Source organism: Colias eurytheme, chromosome 31 (genome assembly GCF_061535395.1).
Source record: "Colias eurytheme isolate Ceu_HAF_F1 chromosome 31, ilColEury1 Martin Lab GWU primary, whole genome shotgun sequence".
Classification (NCBI taxonomy): Eukaryota; Metazoa; Arthropoda; class Insecta; order Lepidoptera; family Pieridae; genus Colias; species Colias eurytheme.
In genome coordinates, this window is record NC_143010.1 from 1501481 (window position 1) to 1518594 (window position 17114).

The 17114-nt window shown below is 33.7% G+C and overlaps 1 protein-coding gene and 1 long non-coding RNA gene across 2 annotated transcripts in view; one reads left to right on the top strand and one right to left on the bottom strand.

The window, feature by feature from the left end:
- Positions 1-6195, bottom strand: part of LOC149895366 (nuclear pore complex protein Nup98-Nup96-like) — a 68477-nt gene extending 62282 nt beyond the window's left edge. Inside the window, exons 1-6 of the mRNA XM_090118735.1 lie at positions 6060-6195; positions 3278-3398; positions 2780-2905; positions 1877-2080; positions 1414-1539; positions 523-656 (exon numbers count right to left, since the gene is read on the bottom strand). Coding sequence (XP_089974861.1) covers positions 523-656; positions 1414-1539; positions 1877-2080; positions 2780-2905; positions 3278-3320 — 633 coding nt within the window. The 5' untranslated portion in view covers positions 3321-3398; positions 6060-6195. The remainder of the gene's footprint in view (positions 1-522; positions 657-1413; positions 1540-1876; positions 2081-2779; positions 2906-3277; positions 3399-6059) is intronic.
- A 124-nt stretch (positions 6196-6319) lies between these two features.
- On the top strand, positions 6320-7058 carry LOC149895368 (uncharacterized). The gene is made up of 2 exons (XR_016458484.1): positions 6320-6635; positions 6959-7058. It is a non-coding gene; the product is annotated as an uncharacterized LOC149895368 (long non-coding RNA).
- The last annotated feature ends 10056 nt before the right edge of the window (positions 7059-17114 follow it).

Below are 17114 nucleotides of genomic sequence, written 5' to 3' on the forward strand. Positions count from 1 at the left end.
ATTTTGAATTTATAATCGGAATGGTATCACAATCGATAATCTTTTGGACATCACTTCTGATATCACCCGTCGAGCTGTCAAAAGGCAATTCTTATAGTGGACAGACTAGCGGTCTTACTTATAAAATGTTACCCATTCGCTAAGCAATGGATTAGTTATTGCAATAACCTGTCTTGTTTTTATGAATGACGTTTCATGTGAGCAAGAGCAGGACACAGCTATGGTAGGAAATGGTTGAAATTTATCCATTGTTTAACTTTTTATAAGTAAGTCTAAACTAGTGTCTTTTCTATCATTTTTTGTGCTTTTTTCTTACCCACACAATTCAAGTTTAACCTACTATTAGATTCTCGTAACTTTTTTTGTGTGTTTAAGCTATTTATTCCCCATTTTTTTTCCCCCATTTTTTGCCACTTATTCGACATTTTTTGCCACTTATTCGACATTTTTTTGCCATTATTTGCCACTTATTCGAAATTTTTTGCCATTTTTTCCCACTTTTCGACCATTCTCCCCACTAACCTTCATACAAGTGATGCAATGGTGCCGTATGTTGACCGTCTGCGAGTTGCCGCCCTTCACCACAACGTCAGTGCCGGCTACAGGCTGGTATTTAACATGCGCAGTACCAGACGCTTGTTGTTGGCCGAACGCTCCTGTATAAGTAAATATACATGTAATTCGTATATTTATTTTATCACTACATGGTATTATACTAATAATCTATCTCTGTATCAATTTTCATACAGATCGGATGAGCTATTTTTGCGTAAAAGAGCGAAATACATACATTACAACAACAATATATTTGATGTTCCTTTGTTGTTCTTTAATTAGTAAAAAAACTTCATTTTATCACTAACTATTATAAAACTAAGCCACGTCTATCTGTCTATTCGCAAAGAACTCAAAAACGACTGCACTGAAGGTGTAAAATTACTATTATTAGTAAAACTTATGTACAATAAAAATAGTGGGGTATACAGAAGATTTAAAAAAATTTCAAGACATTTGTTTTTTATAAACGTTAAGTAATAATTGCAAGAAATTAACTATTATTCAATAATAAATTATAAAATTAGTAGGGATACCTACTAATTTTATAAATGCGAAAGTAACTCCGACTTTCTGTTTGTCTGTAATTCTTTTTACAACATATCTAACAAATATATACCTATGTATATTGTATTTGTTAGTTATGTTGTAAAACGGGACTTCACTATTGAAGGGACAGACATACAGCTACTTAAAACATTTATAACGTAACCAAAAACAGTAGAGACGAATATTCATATTTATTTGCAAGAATGTAGTTACAAATTATAGATGTTTTAGTTACAATAATATTATGTGGCTAATACATTCTACCCATCGATTGGGTGTGCAAATATTAAATTTCTTCCGTCTACTCACCGCCAGACGAGAAAAGACCGCCGCCAGCCGGCTGACTACTGAATAGACCAGTGTTAGTAGACGCGGGTGAACTGAACAGACCACCCGTCGTCGGAGCCGCTGATGCTGTCGCTCCGAAGCCGAAACCTGATGATTAAAGACCTTTTTATAAACAATTTAATAAAAAAAAAATGTGTGTGTGTACTAGTGTACACACGTAAGAAGTGAAACTTCTTTATGACCTTATTTTTCAAAAAATAATTTACTATACCTATGCAACTTTACAGAAATACGTCGAATCACGCGTGGTAGGGATAAGAAAAAGATAGCGCGTGACATTTTTCCGTTACGCGCTATCTTTTTATGGACGCTTTTTACGCGCTATCTATTAACGGAAAAATGTCACGCGTAACGAAAAAATGTTATACTAAATTTTTTTCCAACCCCGATAAAGAAGTTTCACTTCAATAACGTAACAACTCACCAGCCGGCTTAGCGCCAAACGCGTTAGCATTCTGATTGTTCCCAAACAGGCCCCCCGTTGACGGTGTATTTGCACCAAACAAGCCCCCCGTCGATGTACTAGCGCCAAACGATCCGAAACCGCTTGAACCAAACGATGGGGTCGGGTTGGTCGACGTGGAGGCGCCGAATAGGCCCCCGGTGGTGTTCGTTTGACCGAAAAGACCTGTAATGTGAAGTTATGTTAAAAAATATTATTATGAAACCAAAAAAAACCGGAACATTAATATTTGATGGTATTCTATTCAACAAGGAAATGTATAAAAAATGCCATTTATGGTAAACTAGCTGTTCCCCACGGTTTCACCCGCATTGCTCCGCTCCTGTTGGTCTTAGCGTGATAATGTATAGCCTATAACCTTCCTCGATAAATGGGCTATCTAACACCAAAATAATTTTTCAAATCGGACCAGTAGTTCCCGAGATTAGCGCGTTCAAACAAACAAACTCTTCAGCTTTATAATAGCAGCAGTATAGATTAATCTTGTAATAAACAACACATTTCCATTTTGTATTTAAAGATTAATATTATGTAAGAAAGGAGCTACATCTGCCAACAAACTGTTGTACATTTTGGCAGAGTACTACTAAATACTAATATTACGAAAAACTGTTATTGTTTTTTTCTGGAATGAAAAAATATTTAAATTAAATTTTATTCAATACATAAACAATTTACAATCACACGCTGCTATCATGATTATCTCCTATGTTAAACCAACCTGTTGAATATACAACCCAATACAAGAACTACTCACCACATACTCTGTGTTCGATGCAAAGTCAATACAAGAACAACTCCCACCCGCTGCACCTATGTTGAACGAACATGTTGGACACAAAAGTCAATACAAGAACAACTCACCGCCCCCGGGCGCAGTATTAGCAGGTGTCGCTCCGAACGCGGGCGGTGCACCGAACGCACTCGCACCGGCCGCCGGCTTGAACCCTCCAAACGGGGACGACGTTGTTGCGCCAGTGTTGAACGAGCCTGGAAAATAAATAAATAACTATATCAGGACAATTTTCACACACGGCACGATCTGATCCCATACTAAGCTTTCGCTTGTGTTATGGAAACCAGATGGCTGATAAACATACACATTTAATTTAAAAAAAAATACTTATATAGATAACTAGAGGTTCGCCCCGGCTTCGCCCGTGGTACATATTTCGCAATAAAAGGTAGCCTATGTCCTTTCTCGGGTATCAAAATATCTCCATACAAAATTTCATGCAAATTGGTTCAGTAGTTTAGGGGTGATTGAGTAACAGACAGACAGACAGAGTTACTTTCGCATTTATAATATTAGTATGGATGGATTTACGCCTAAGTTACAATAAAGTTATACGAAATATTTACCGAAGCCAGAAGTGTTACTGCCGAATGTCGGTTTCTGAAACATGATGCCTTTTCTTGCGTATTCCTTTTATTGATGTCTTAACAAATTTCTTCTTGGAAGGCTAAAAGCCTTCCATTTTATCTGGAAACAAAAATCATTTAATTAACTTTGTAATATTATATATAACTGTGTAGTATAAGAGAATCAGTAGGAAAGTATATTATTTTAGTACTGAGAGAAAGGTAATTTTTTTACTATCATATCTTTCGAAGTAGAGCAGGGGCAACTCACTAGTGCATACAATACTAAGTATATCACATATTTGAGTTCAGACTAAATTACAACACATAGAATAAAGTCCGCATCTATCCTTCTGGTTCTGTTTAATAACTCAAGCCCCGGAACCACAGACACAATAGAAAATCTATTGTGTCTGGGACCGATCGGGCCGCTTGGGGCTCAATGGGTTAATATAAACTCAAATCTAATACACCAATTAAGGTTCTGTTTTCACCAAAGGATAATGTTTTCCTTGAGATAGGTTTTAGTATTTTATTTAACAAGTTTTAGACAATGTAGATCAGTGGAAACTTAGTGTTTTGCAATGCTATTCAATGACTAAATATTTATTTGATGTCGTCACATATTTTTGATCAGATTTTCCTGTTCTTTCACTGTCCTTGGAATTTTATGACGTAACTCTTATAGGATGATTCATCGGAGAAAGTTTCACAATTATTATTAAAGTTGTGCAATGTTTATAAACAAACATTTGTTTATATACTAATAATAAATAATAAATATTTCAGGACTTTTTTCTCACACGGCACTATCTGATCCCATACTAAGCTTTCGCTTGTTACGGAAACCAGATGGCTGATAAACATACATATATAATTTTAAATAAAAACTTATATAGATAATTAACACCCAGACACAGAGCAACATCAATGTTCATCACACAAATATTTGCCCCGGGTGGGAATCGAACTCACAACGATTGAGTTGTAAATGTTTAAAGAATGTTGTGATGATTAGAATAGGATAAATAGAATCTAGAATTCTACAATCAAGAATAAGTCTTATTGCATATAGTAAATGTTTGAAATTAGTTCACACTGTGAAGCAACATCGAGAAACATGTTGTGTCCTTGTTGTATTGATGCTCCACTTAGTTCCTCAAATATTTGAAACTGCTGTTTAATCATTACTTACAAAAAAAATAGATTTAAAACGAAAAAAGTATGGTTTTGTCAGTCTCATCTTACTATTACATCAATAATAATCAATATGGTACATAACAACCATTATTTTGAGGCTGTAAAAACATTTTCAATAAATTTGTACTTCACTACATAGTATAAAACAAAGTCGCTTTCTCTGTTCCTATGTCCCTTTGTATGTTTAAATCTTTAAAACTACGCAACGGATTTTGATGCGGTTTTTTTAATTCCAGAGGAAGGTTTTAGTACATAATTTATAAGGTGTTACACAAAGTGGGCGAAGCCGCAGGTGGTAAGCTAGTTTTCAATAAATTGTACTTATTTGATAATGAAATTATTGAATTATTATACATATTTACCAAAACAATTCCTTTAAACACAACAGCATGATAATTAGATTTTTGTTTCAACAAATTATAAATTCTTTGCAATAATTCTGAATATACAGTTGAACCTCGATAACTTAAACCTCGATAACATAAAAACCTCTGTAACTTCACAAAATAATATGTTCCCTTCCCATCAGAGCCCAAAACCTCTTTAACTTAAAATACGCAACCTCTATAACTTAAATAAATAATCTCTGTATTGGCCCTCAATAACTTAAAAAAATGTTTCCACAACCTCTATTACATAAAATTTTATGTCAATGAGTCATTTTGAAAGAGTGTCAAAACAAGAGGTTTCGGTATTTATTGCTTGCACATGTTTACTATGTATTGTTAACGTAAACAATACATTACCTATTGTTTGCTTTATCGAAATTCTTCAAAGCTTTGCGGCGGTTAGCTTTATGACAACGACTTACTTGCATCATAAGTTTTTGATCGTTGTCCTGGAAACATCACTTTACTTACTGTGTGATAAAACTGGCTTAAAATTAGTCCAAAAAGAAAACTAACAACCCTCACCTACGCTGATAAAATAAAAGCTACAGAAGAAGTGAAAAATGGATAGACCCTTGATAACTTAAAACCTCTATAACTTAAAATATTTTGTGTTTCCCTTGGACTTTAACTTATCGAGGTTCTACTGTAATATATTTTCCTTCTTTATAGTCCTTATAACCTGATTTTTCTTCCCTTATTAGCGCTAATCAATATAAGGACTCCACCAATGTCACCTTGATAATCAGAATTTTTCACCAAGGGGGTAGAATTTTTTTTTTCATATAAAGCGCAATTTGTCGGTATTTAAAAATTACTTGTAAAATACTGATATAAAAAAGAAAAATATAAAAGAAAGAAGTAGATTTCTAAATAATTACAATCCAAATATATTTATAAATCCAAATACATCAAGAAATATAAAAAAATGCCCAATTTCGAAACTGACATTTGATTGCCAAATTTGTTAGTTTTGGAGATAAAATTGCTATTATGTAAAACGTTTCCAATGCACGTACATGATCATAATGTTCAATCAATTCATATTCAAATCCGAATTTTATTTATTAAATAAAATGTAAAGATTTAATTTATATTCAATGTTTTAAAAATCGGTTAACTCAAATTATAGGTTAACATGGACACTCGCGAAAATACAAGTAAACAAACAATTATTGTCATGCTTTACTTACCGGGAGGTTAAATTCGAAAATATATCTTATACAAATAACAAATTAGCACTTCAAAGTAAACAAATATAAATATTTTAGACCAACAACAGCGATTTATGCACTCAAAAATCAAACGCAACGCAAGGATTGCGAAGAATCGGAAATCGGAATACGGCGGCGTTCATGAACTGTGTTTTCATAGACAATTTGACAACACCATAAATATTTCTTTCCACAGATAGAAAAGAATGACACAGTGTTAACATCCCAAGTGGTATAGTACGACATAAAAGAGATGAAATTAATTATTTTGGAACTAATTCGTTTTTCATTACCTGGCAACCCTGAATTGGCAATGTAGCTGTCAAGTTGAATAAAAATTTGTTGTTTTTTTCGTGAAGTGGAGAATTATTGAGATAAAATTGTTATTTAGAACAAGAAATTTAAATAAAAAAGGAGACATCATGAAAAAGGTTAAACGTAGCGGTGTCCGTGATGTGGTGTATAAAGTTTTTATTCGGTGTTTGTCCGAATTTCAAGCTGGAAATTTATTGACTGATTTGGAAAACGTTTACAAACGTACAGCAGAATATACCGGTGAGATTCCATTTATTTTTGCTCAATACTACGTAAAATAGAATATTCCATTAGTGACGAGTGTTTAATGTATGTATGTATGGCGATTATTACGTTTTCGCAATTTAATTTGAGGTTATTTGTATGTAAACAAAAACTAGTTTTTATAGTGCGACCAGCACAATTTGAGTCAAGAAGTTATATCCAATCCAACCAGCCTCAAATAAAGTACCTAGTTTAGATTTTACTACAAAGTATAGTGATAACTGTTTTCATACAGCTATCTATCTATTAATCAATCAAAACATAAGAAAAAAATCATATTTACTGTATCATATTTACAGATACTGAAGATGCCCAGTACCCTCTTGCCAGTACTTCGAAACAGAGTGATGATCAGTCCTTTGAAGGAGTAGAATATTTAGATTTTGATGAATAATTATATTAATGTACAAAATTTATCTACAAAAAAAATAAAAATATGTGGTTTTCAAATCGCCTTGTTTTTTTCTACCCGACGGACCCAGAAAGAGGGTAATGTGTTTGAGCTGCATGTATGCTTGTTTGTTTGTATGTTTGATTCTATGTGCGCCTCTGCAGTCTAAACACTTGACCGATTTTTATAAAATAACTAATTCCAAATACATAAATAAGTAAAATTTGACCTAGGTAGGTCAATTAAAATACTAATGTATTTTTGTCTTAAATTTACACTATTGCTACAATGAAACAATTATAACGGTTTAAATCGCGGTATTTATTTTAGATTATATTATATAGATTTTTGGATTTTTATTCTATAGTATCAAGATCGCTTGCGTCGCAGTATCAGTGTTGCTATATGAGCGACGGTGGCGCCCTCATTTATTTTCATCTCTTTTGTGTCGCACTGTAACTACGTGGTAACTATATTTATTTATGGTTTGTTTTTGGTTTTTATGCTGTAAAAATAATTGAAATCCATACTAATATTATAAATGCGAAAGTAACTCTGTCTGTCTGTCTGTTACTCAATTACGCCTTAACTACTGAACCAATTTGCATGAAATTTGGTATAGAGATATTTTGATACCCGAGAAAGGACATAGGCCACTTTTTATTGCGAAATATCGCTATCAAATTGACATACGTATACAAAATTTCAGCTCAATCGGTTACCGGGAAGTAAATCAAAGTTACTTGCTACATTTCAATTTAGTCATCGAGTACAGACAAAAATGTTCATAAAATAAAAACTACTGGGCCTATCCGAAAAAAAATTTTATGGGACCAATTCGACACCATCCCGCATAGAACAAAAAAAAAACCACACCAAGGAGTAATCGGTGTACATACATAAAAAAAAATATACCGGCCGAATTGATAACCTCCTCCTTTTTTTGAAGTCGGTTAAAAACTAATCGCATGGAGAGCTTAATTTTCACAAAAAGCTCTAATCGCACGGAAAGCTTAATTTTCACAAAAAGCTCTAATCGCACGGATAGCTTAATTTTCATAAAAAGCTCTAATCGCACGGAAAGCTTAATATTCACAAAAAACTAATCACATGAAGAGCTTAATTTTCATTAAAGGCTCTAATCGCACGGAGAGCTTAATTTTCACAAAAAACTAATCGCACGGAAAGCTTAATTTTCACAAAAAGCTCTAATCGCACGGAGAGCTTAATTTTCACAAAAAAGCTCTAATCGAATGGAGAGCTTAATTTTCACATAAAACTAATCGCACGGAAAGCTTAATTTTCACAAAAAAGCTCTAATCGCACGGAGACCTTAATTTTCACAAAAAGCTCTAATCGCATGGAGAGCTTAATTTTCACAAAAAGCTCTATTCGCACGGAGAGCTCAATTTTCACAAAAAAGCTCTAATCGCACGGAGAGCTTAATTTTCACAAAAAGCTCTAATCGCATGGAGAGCTTAATTTCCACAAAAAGCTCTTATCGCATGGAGAGCTTAATTTTCACAAAAAGCTCTAATCGCACGGAGAGCATAATTTTCACAAAAAGCTCTAATCGAATGGAGAGCTTAATTTTCACAAAAAGTTCTATTCGCACGGAAAGCTCAATTTTCACAAAAAAGCTCCAATCGCACGGAGAGCTTAATTTTCACAAAAAACTTTCATCGCACGGAGAGTTTAATTTTCACAAAAAACTAATCGCACGGAAAGCTTAATTTTCACAAAAAAGCTCTAATCGCACGGAGACCTTAATTTTCACAAAAAGCTCTAATCGCATGGAAAGCTTAATTTTCACAAAAAGCTCTAATCGCAGGGAGAGCTTAATTTTCACAAAAAACTCTCATTGCACGGAGAGCTTAATTTTCACAAAAAGCTCTAATCGCAGGGAGAGCTTAATTTTCACAAAAAGCTCGATTCGCACGGAAAGCTTCATTTTCACAAAAAAGCTCTAATCGCAGGGAGAGCTTAATTTTCACAAAAAGCTCTCATCGCACGGAGAGCTTAATTTTCACAAAAAAGCTCTAATCGCAGGGAGAGCTTAATTTTCACAAAAAGCTCCTATCGCACGGAGAGCTTAATTTTCACAAAAAAGCTCTAATCGCAGGGAGAGCTTAATTTTCACAAAAAGCTCTATTCGCACGGAAAGCTAACTAATAAAAATAATTGCGTTAAAAACAAGCGACTTCAAAAACGGAAAAGTAAGAAATAAAAAAGATTTGATATTATTAATTACTACATAATATTATTTACTAGCGACCCGCCCCGGCTTCGCACGGGTGCAATGCTGATACTAAATACACTACAGAAAAACTGTGTACGTTGTATATAAAAACATAGCGGCCTGCTCCGGCTTCGCACGGGTATAAAATATATATTATAGCCGGGCGGCCGGCCGGTGCCGCCGCAAACGCTATGTCCCGCAATTTTGAAATCTGTAATATCTTCGAAAATATTCACTTAAATCATACGGGCGATATAGATCTATATTCTATACTTGATTTCCACCCGCGGCTTCGCACGCGTTTTCAAAGGAAAACCCGCATAGTTCCCGTTCCCGTGGGATTTCCGGGATAAAACCTATCCTATGTGTTAATCCAAGTTACCCTCTATATGTGTGCTAAATTTCATTGTAATCGGTTCAGTAGTTTTTACGTGAAAGAGTAACAAACATCCATACATCCATAAATCCTTACAAACTTTCGCCTTTATAATAGTATTAAGATTAAGATTAAGATGAAAGTGAACGTTTTATCAAAATCGGTTCATCCATTTATTTGATATAGGGGTAAAAGTAATAAATGAATTTTATCTGAGGAAAATTCGTATAAGTCAGGAAAATTTTTCCAAGTCCGGAAAATTTCCATACGCAAGGAAAAATTCTATACGTCGGGAAAATTTATACAGATGAGGAAAATTGGTATAAGTCAGGAAAATTTTTCTAAGTCCGGAAAATTTCCATACGCGAGGAAAATTTCTATACGCCAGGAAAATTTCTTTAAGTCGGGAAAATTTAAACAGATGAGGAAAATTCGTATAAGTCAGGAAAATTTTTCTAAGTCCGGAAAATTTCCATACGCCAGGAAAATTTCTATACGTCAGGAAAATTTCTATACGTCAGGAAAATTTATATAAGCCAGGAAAATTTCTATACTTCAGGAAAAATTTCTATAAATTGGAAAAGGATAGGTTAGGTTAGGTTAGGTTAGGTTAGGTTAGGTTAGAATAGGTTAGGTTAGGTTAGGTTAGGTTAGGTTAGGTTAGGTTAGGTTAGGTTAGGTTAGGAAAATTTTTGTAAGTCCGGAAAATTCCCATACGCCAGGAAAATTTCTATACGTCCGGAAAATTTATATAAGCCAGGAAAATTTCTATACGTCAGAAAAATTTCTATAAGGTGGAAAAGGATAGGTTAGGTTAGGTTAGGTTAGGTTAGGTTAGGTTAGGTTAGGAAAATTTTTCTAAGTCCGGAAAATTTCCATACACCAGGAAAATTTCTATACGTCAGGAAAATTTATATAAGCCAGGAAAATTTCTATACGTCAGGAAAAATTTCTATAAGGTGGAAAAGGATAGGTTAGGTTAGGTTAGGTTAGGTTAGGTTAGGATAGGTTAGGTTAGGTTAGGTTAGGTTAGGAAAATTTTTGTAAGTCCGGAAAATTCCCATACGCCAGGAAAATTTTTATACGTCCGGAAAATTTATATAAGCCAGGAAAATTTCTATACGTCAGGAAAAATTTCTGTAATTTGGAAAAGGATAGGTTAGGTTAGGTTAGGTTAGGATAGGTTAGGTTAGGTTAGGTTAGGTTAGGAAAATTTTTGTAAGTCCGGAAAATTCCCATACGGCAGGAAAATTTTTATACGTCCGGAAAATTTATATAAGCCAGGAAAATTTCTATACGTCAGGAAAAATTTCTGTAATTTGGAAAAGGATAGGTTAGGTTAGGTAAGGTTAGGTTAGGATAGGTTAGGTTAGGTTAGGTTAGGTTAGGTAAGGAAAATTTTTGTAAGTCCGGAAAATTCCCATACGCCAGGAAAATTTCTATACGTCCGGAAAATTTATATAAGCCAGGAAAATTTCTATACGTCAGGAAAAATTTCTATAAGGTGGAAAAGGATAGGTTAGGTTAGGTTAGGTTAGGAAAATTTTTCGAAGTCCGAAAAATTTCCATACGCCAGGAAAATTTCTATACGTCCGGAAAATTTATATAAGCCAGGAAAATTTCTATACGTCAGGAAATATTTCTATAAGGTGGCAAAGGATAGGTTAGGTTAGGTTAGGTTAGGTTAGGTTAGGTTAGGTTAGGTTAGGATAGGTTAGGTTAGGTTAGGTTAGGTTAGGTTAGGAAAATTTTTGTAAGTCCGGAAAATTCCCATACGCCAGGAAAATTTCCATACGTCCGGAAAATTTATATAAGCCAGGAAAATTTCTATACGTCAGGAAAATTTTCTATAAGGTAGAAAAGGATAGGTTAGGTTAGGTTAGGAAAATTTTTCTAAGTCGGGAAAATTTTTATACGCCAGGAAAATTTCTATACGTCAGGAAAATTTATATAAGCCAGGAAAATTTCTATACGTCAGGAAAAATTTCTATAAGGTGGCAAAGGATAGGTTATAGGTTAGGTTAGGTTAGGTTAGGTTAGGTTAGGTTAGGAAAATTTTTCTAAGTCCGGAAAATTTACTATTTTTCGATGATATATTACCCATGTTTTAAACCTAACCTAACTAAGTAAATTTGCCAGACTTAGAAAAATTTTCCTAACCTAACCTAACCTAACCTAACCTAACCTATCCTTTGCCACCTTATAGAAATATTTCCTGACGTATAGAAATTTTCCTGGCTTATATAAATTTTCCTGACGTATAGAAATTTTCCCGGCGTATGGAAATTTTCCGGACTTAGAAAACATTTATATAACCTAACCTAACCTAACCTAACCTAACCTATCCTTTTCCACCTTATAGAAATTTTTCCCGACGTATAGAAATTTTACTGGCTTATATAAATTTTCCGGACGTATAGAAATTTTCCTGGCGTATGGAAATTTTCCGGACTTAGAAAAATTTTCCTAACCTAACCTAACCTAACCTATCCTTTGCCACCTTATAGAAATATTTCCTGACGTATAGAAATTTTCCTGGCTTATATAAATTTTCCTGACGTATAGAAATTTTCCTGGCGTATGGAAATTTTCCGGACTTAGAAAAATTTTCCTAACCTAACCTAACCTAACCTAACCTAACCTAACCTAACCTAATCTAACCTATCCTTTTCCAACTTATAGAAATTTTTCCTGACGTATAGAAATTTTCCTGGCCTATATAAATTTTCCGGACGTATAGAAATTTTCCTGGCGTATGGAAATTTTCCGGACTTCGAAAAATTTTCCTAACCTAACCTAACCTAATCTAACCTAACCTAACCTAACCTAACCTATCCTTTTCCACCTTATAGAAATTTTTCCTGACGTATAGAAATTTTCCTGGCTTATATAAATTTTCCTGACGTATAGAAATTTTCCTGGCGTATAAAAATTTTCCAGACTTAGAAAAATTTTCCTAACCTAACCTAACCTAACCTAACCTATCCTTTTCCACCTTATAGAAATTTTTCCTGACGTATAGAAATTTTCCTGGCTTATATAAATTTTCCGGACGTATAGAAATTTTCCTGGCGTATGGGAATTTTCCGGACTTACAAAAATTTTCCTAACCTAACCTAACCTAACCTATCCTAACCTAACCTAACCTAACCTAACCTAACCTAACCTATCCTTTGCCACCTTATAGAAATATTTCCTGACGTATAGAAATTTTCCTGGCTTATATAAATTTTCCTGACGTATAGAAATTTTCCTGGCGTATGGAAATTTTCCGGACTTCGAAAAATTTTCCTAACCTAACCTAACCTAATCTAACCTAACCTAACCTAACCTAACCTAACCTAACCTATCCTTTTCCACCTTATAGAAATTTTTCCTGACGTATAGAAATTTTCCTGGCCTATATAAATTTTCCGGACGTATAGAAATTTTCCTGGCGTATGGAAATTTTCCGGACTACGAAAAATTTTCCTAACCTAACCTAACCTAATCTAACCTAACCTAACCTAACCTAACCTATCCTAACCTATCCTTCTCCACCTTATAGAAATTTTTCCTGACGTATAGAAATTTTCCTGGCTTATATAAATTTTCCTGACGTATAGAAATTTTCCTGGCGTATAAAAATTTTCCAGACTTAGAAAAATTTTCCTAACCTAACCTAACCTAACCTAACCTAACCTATCCTTTTCCACCTTATAGAAATTTTTCCTGACGTACAGAAATTTTCCTGGCTTATATAAATTTTCCGGACGTATAGAAATTTTCCTGGCGTATGGAAATTTTCCGGACTTACAAAAATTTTCCTTACCTAACCTAACCTAACCTAACCTTACCTATCCTAACCTAACCTAACCTAACCTAACCTAACCTAACCTAACCTAACCTATCCTTTGCCACCTTATAGAAATATTTCCTGACGTATAGAAATTTTCCTGGCTTATATAAATTTTCCTGACGTATAGAAATTTTCCTGGCGTATGGAAATTTTCCGGACTTAGAAAAATTTTCCTAACCTAACCTAATCTAACCTAACCTAACCTATCCTTTTCCACCTTATAGAAATTTTTCCTGACGTATAGAAATTTTCCTGGCTTATATAAATTTTCCAGACGTATAGAAATTTTCCTGGCGTATGGAAATTTTCCGGACTACGAAAAATTTTCCTAACCTAACCTAACCTAATCTAACCTAACCTAACCTAACCTAACCTATCCTAACCTATCCTTCTCCACCTTATAGAAATTTTTCCTGACGTATAGAAATTTTCCTGGCTTATATAAATTTTCCTGACGTATAGAAATTTTCCTGGCGTATAAAAATTTTCCAGACTTAGAAAAATTTTCCTAACCTAACCTAACCTAACCTAACCTAACCTATCCTTTTCCACCTTATAGAAATTTTTCCTGACGTACAGAAATTTTCCTGGCTTATATAAATTTTCCGGACGTATAGAAATTTTCCTGGCGTATGGAAATTTTCCGGACTTACAAAAATTTTCCTTACCTAACCTAACCTAACCTAACCTTACCTATCCTAACCTAACCTAACCTAACCTAACCTAACCTAACCTATCCTTTGCCACCTTATAGAAATATTTCCTGACGTATAGAAATTTTCCTGGCTTATATAAATTTTCCTGACGTATAGAAATTTTCCTGGCGTATGGAAATTTTCCGGACTTAGAAAAATTTTCCTAACCTAACCTAATCTAACCTAACCTAACCTATCCTTTTCCACCTTATAGAAATTTTTCCTGACGTATAGAAATTTTCCTGGCTTATATAAATTTTCCAGACGTATACAAATTTTCCTGGCGTATGGAAATTTTCCGGACGTATACAAATTTTCCTAACCTAACCTTACCTAACCTTACCTAACCTAACCTAACCTAACCTAACCTAACCTATCCTTTTCCACCTTATAGAATTTTTCCTGACGTATAGAAATTTTCCTAGCTTATATAAATTTTCCTGACGTATAGAAATTTTCCTGACGTATAGAAATTTTCCTGGCGTATGGAAATTTTCCGGACTTATACGAATTTTCCTCATCTGTTTAAATTTTCCCGACTTAAAGAAATTTTCCTGGCGTATAGAAATTTTCCTGGCGTATGGAAATTTTCATTAATATATATGACTTAGATTTGACAACTTTAATTTTTTTCATTTCCACTTTTACCCCTATAGGTAGGTAAAAATAAATGGATGAACCGATTTTGATACACTTTATCTAAGAACCAGCGTCGGAAAATATGCTGCCTAACAAAAAACCGCATCTAATTCGGATTACCTGTTAGCGAGCTACGGTGGAACAAACAGATACACACACACAGACACACATAACGGTCAAACACTTATCACTCATCTTTTTGCGTCGGGGCTTAAAAATATATGTAATACGACAGAATTTAAAGGACATTTTATGTATAAAATTTACCTAAAAATAAGCATAATTTTAATTTGCCTCTCCCCCCCTACTACCTCAGCTTACCCCCTCACCCCCACCCCCACCACCAGAAATAACTGTAGCGTATAACAGATAACTTACGTTTTATCGTACACTGTATAATAGTGTACCATAGAATGCCTTAGCAAATGTTCGCCGTGAATACTTAAATGGTCATAACTTTTTTATTTATAAACCGATTGACATGAAATAAACACTAAATGTTAAATGAAGATTACCAAAATATATTAGTGAAAACCGCATTTAAATTGGATAAGCCGTTTCTGAGATTAGCGTGTTCAAACATACAGACAAACAGACAAACAGACAAACGGACAAACAGACAAACAGACAAAAAAAATTTTAACGACAGTTTTGGGTTTGGGATCGATTTAGTAATAACCCCTGCTAAATTTTTTTTACATATTTTCATTGTACAGAGACCACTTTTCTAGAATTTTATTATATGTATTGATGATGATGATGATGATGATGATGATTAATTAAATGTATTCAAGGTATTTAATTGGTTAAGGATTAATGCTGTATTGGTTAAAATCGCTTCGAAAATTAGCCATTATTTGTCGTAAAAAGTAAATGACAAAAGAAAGTTGTTGTGGGTTATCCATAAGAGATAGACATATACCACCGCGGACTTTTCTGTAGACCTTTTCAATGTGTATAATACTTAGTATATTATTTTGTTAAAACTCGTAGGGTTCAGCCTGCGTTTGCAATGTAAGCGGAAAAAAATGTAATTTTTTACGACATCACATTAGAAACCTCAAAAATAACGGTACTTCTCCACTATTTGATGCATGTTATTATACATAAAAACCTTCCTCTTGAATCACTCTATCTATTAAAAAAAACTGCATCAAAATCCGTTGCGTAGTTTCAAAGATTTAAGCGTACAAAGGGACATAGGGATATAGGGACATAGGGACAGAGAAAGCGACTTTGTTTTATACTATGTTCTATACTATGTGCTATTTATTAAAAAGGTTTGATGTCGGTGCACGGGCTTAATACTAAGTGCTTTATGTTCGGCACCGACTTCAAACCTATTTAATAAATAGCACATCCATACTTAATATTAAAAATGCGAAAGTAACTCTGTCTGTCTGTCTGTTACTCAATCACGCCTTAACTACTGAACCAATTTGCATGAAATTTGGTATAGAGATATTTTGATACCCGAGAAAGGACATAGGCCACTTTTTATTGCGAAATATGTACCACGGGCGAAGCCGGGGCGGACCGCTAGTATTTAATGAATTCAATTAAATCAATTTGACAAAAAATCTTATACCCTACCTACTATTTTATCCTTAGATTTTATCTATTTAGCAATAGCCAGTAGTAGTTTTTAAACGGGTGGGTATATAATATAATAAAATTAATAATATGTCCCCATTTATCTCATATTCCTACGTAAGATCTCGATTTGTGGTTATTGTTAAGTTTGAAATAAGTACATAATATACCTACATAGTGAACGGTGCAATTTTCATCCAAATTTAATCAAAAGCTTTTGTCACAGATCAGATTCCGACGAATACATAAAACCGTTTAGTGTATTATTACATTTCTTGATTTTTTGAAAAGTTTTTGATAGAAACGATAGCTAGTTGGTTTTGTTTATAACTACTGTTACCTGTTTTCAGTGCAAAGAGATTATGTATTTGCGATAGTAAATAATGTTTTATTGGAATTTGACAAAAATATGTAATAAACAATTTGAAATAATTAATAAAATGGTTATCCATTTACATTATTTTTATTTTCTTTTTTACTGACCCTACCTTAGGTATGTTAGCGTCAGCTTTGGCCGCCATTGAAGATTCGTTCACAGTTGACAAATATGTGATTCGTTTCTTTAATGAAACGCGTTATACGATAGAGAAAATTGTTTGAAAAAAGTTTTGCAACGATGTTTTGATTATATAATGAGATATTATAACTTTGACGAGAAAATTTTGTGCTAATTATGGTATTTTT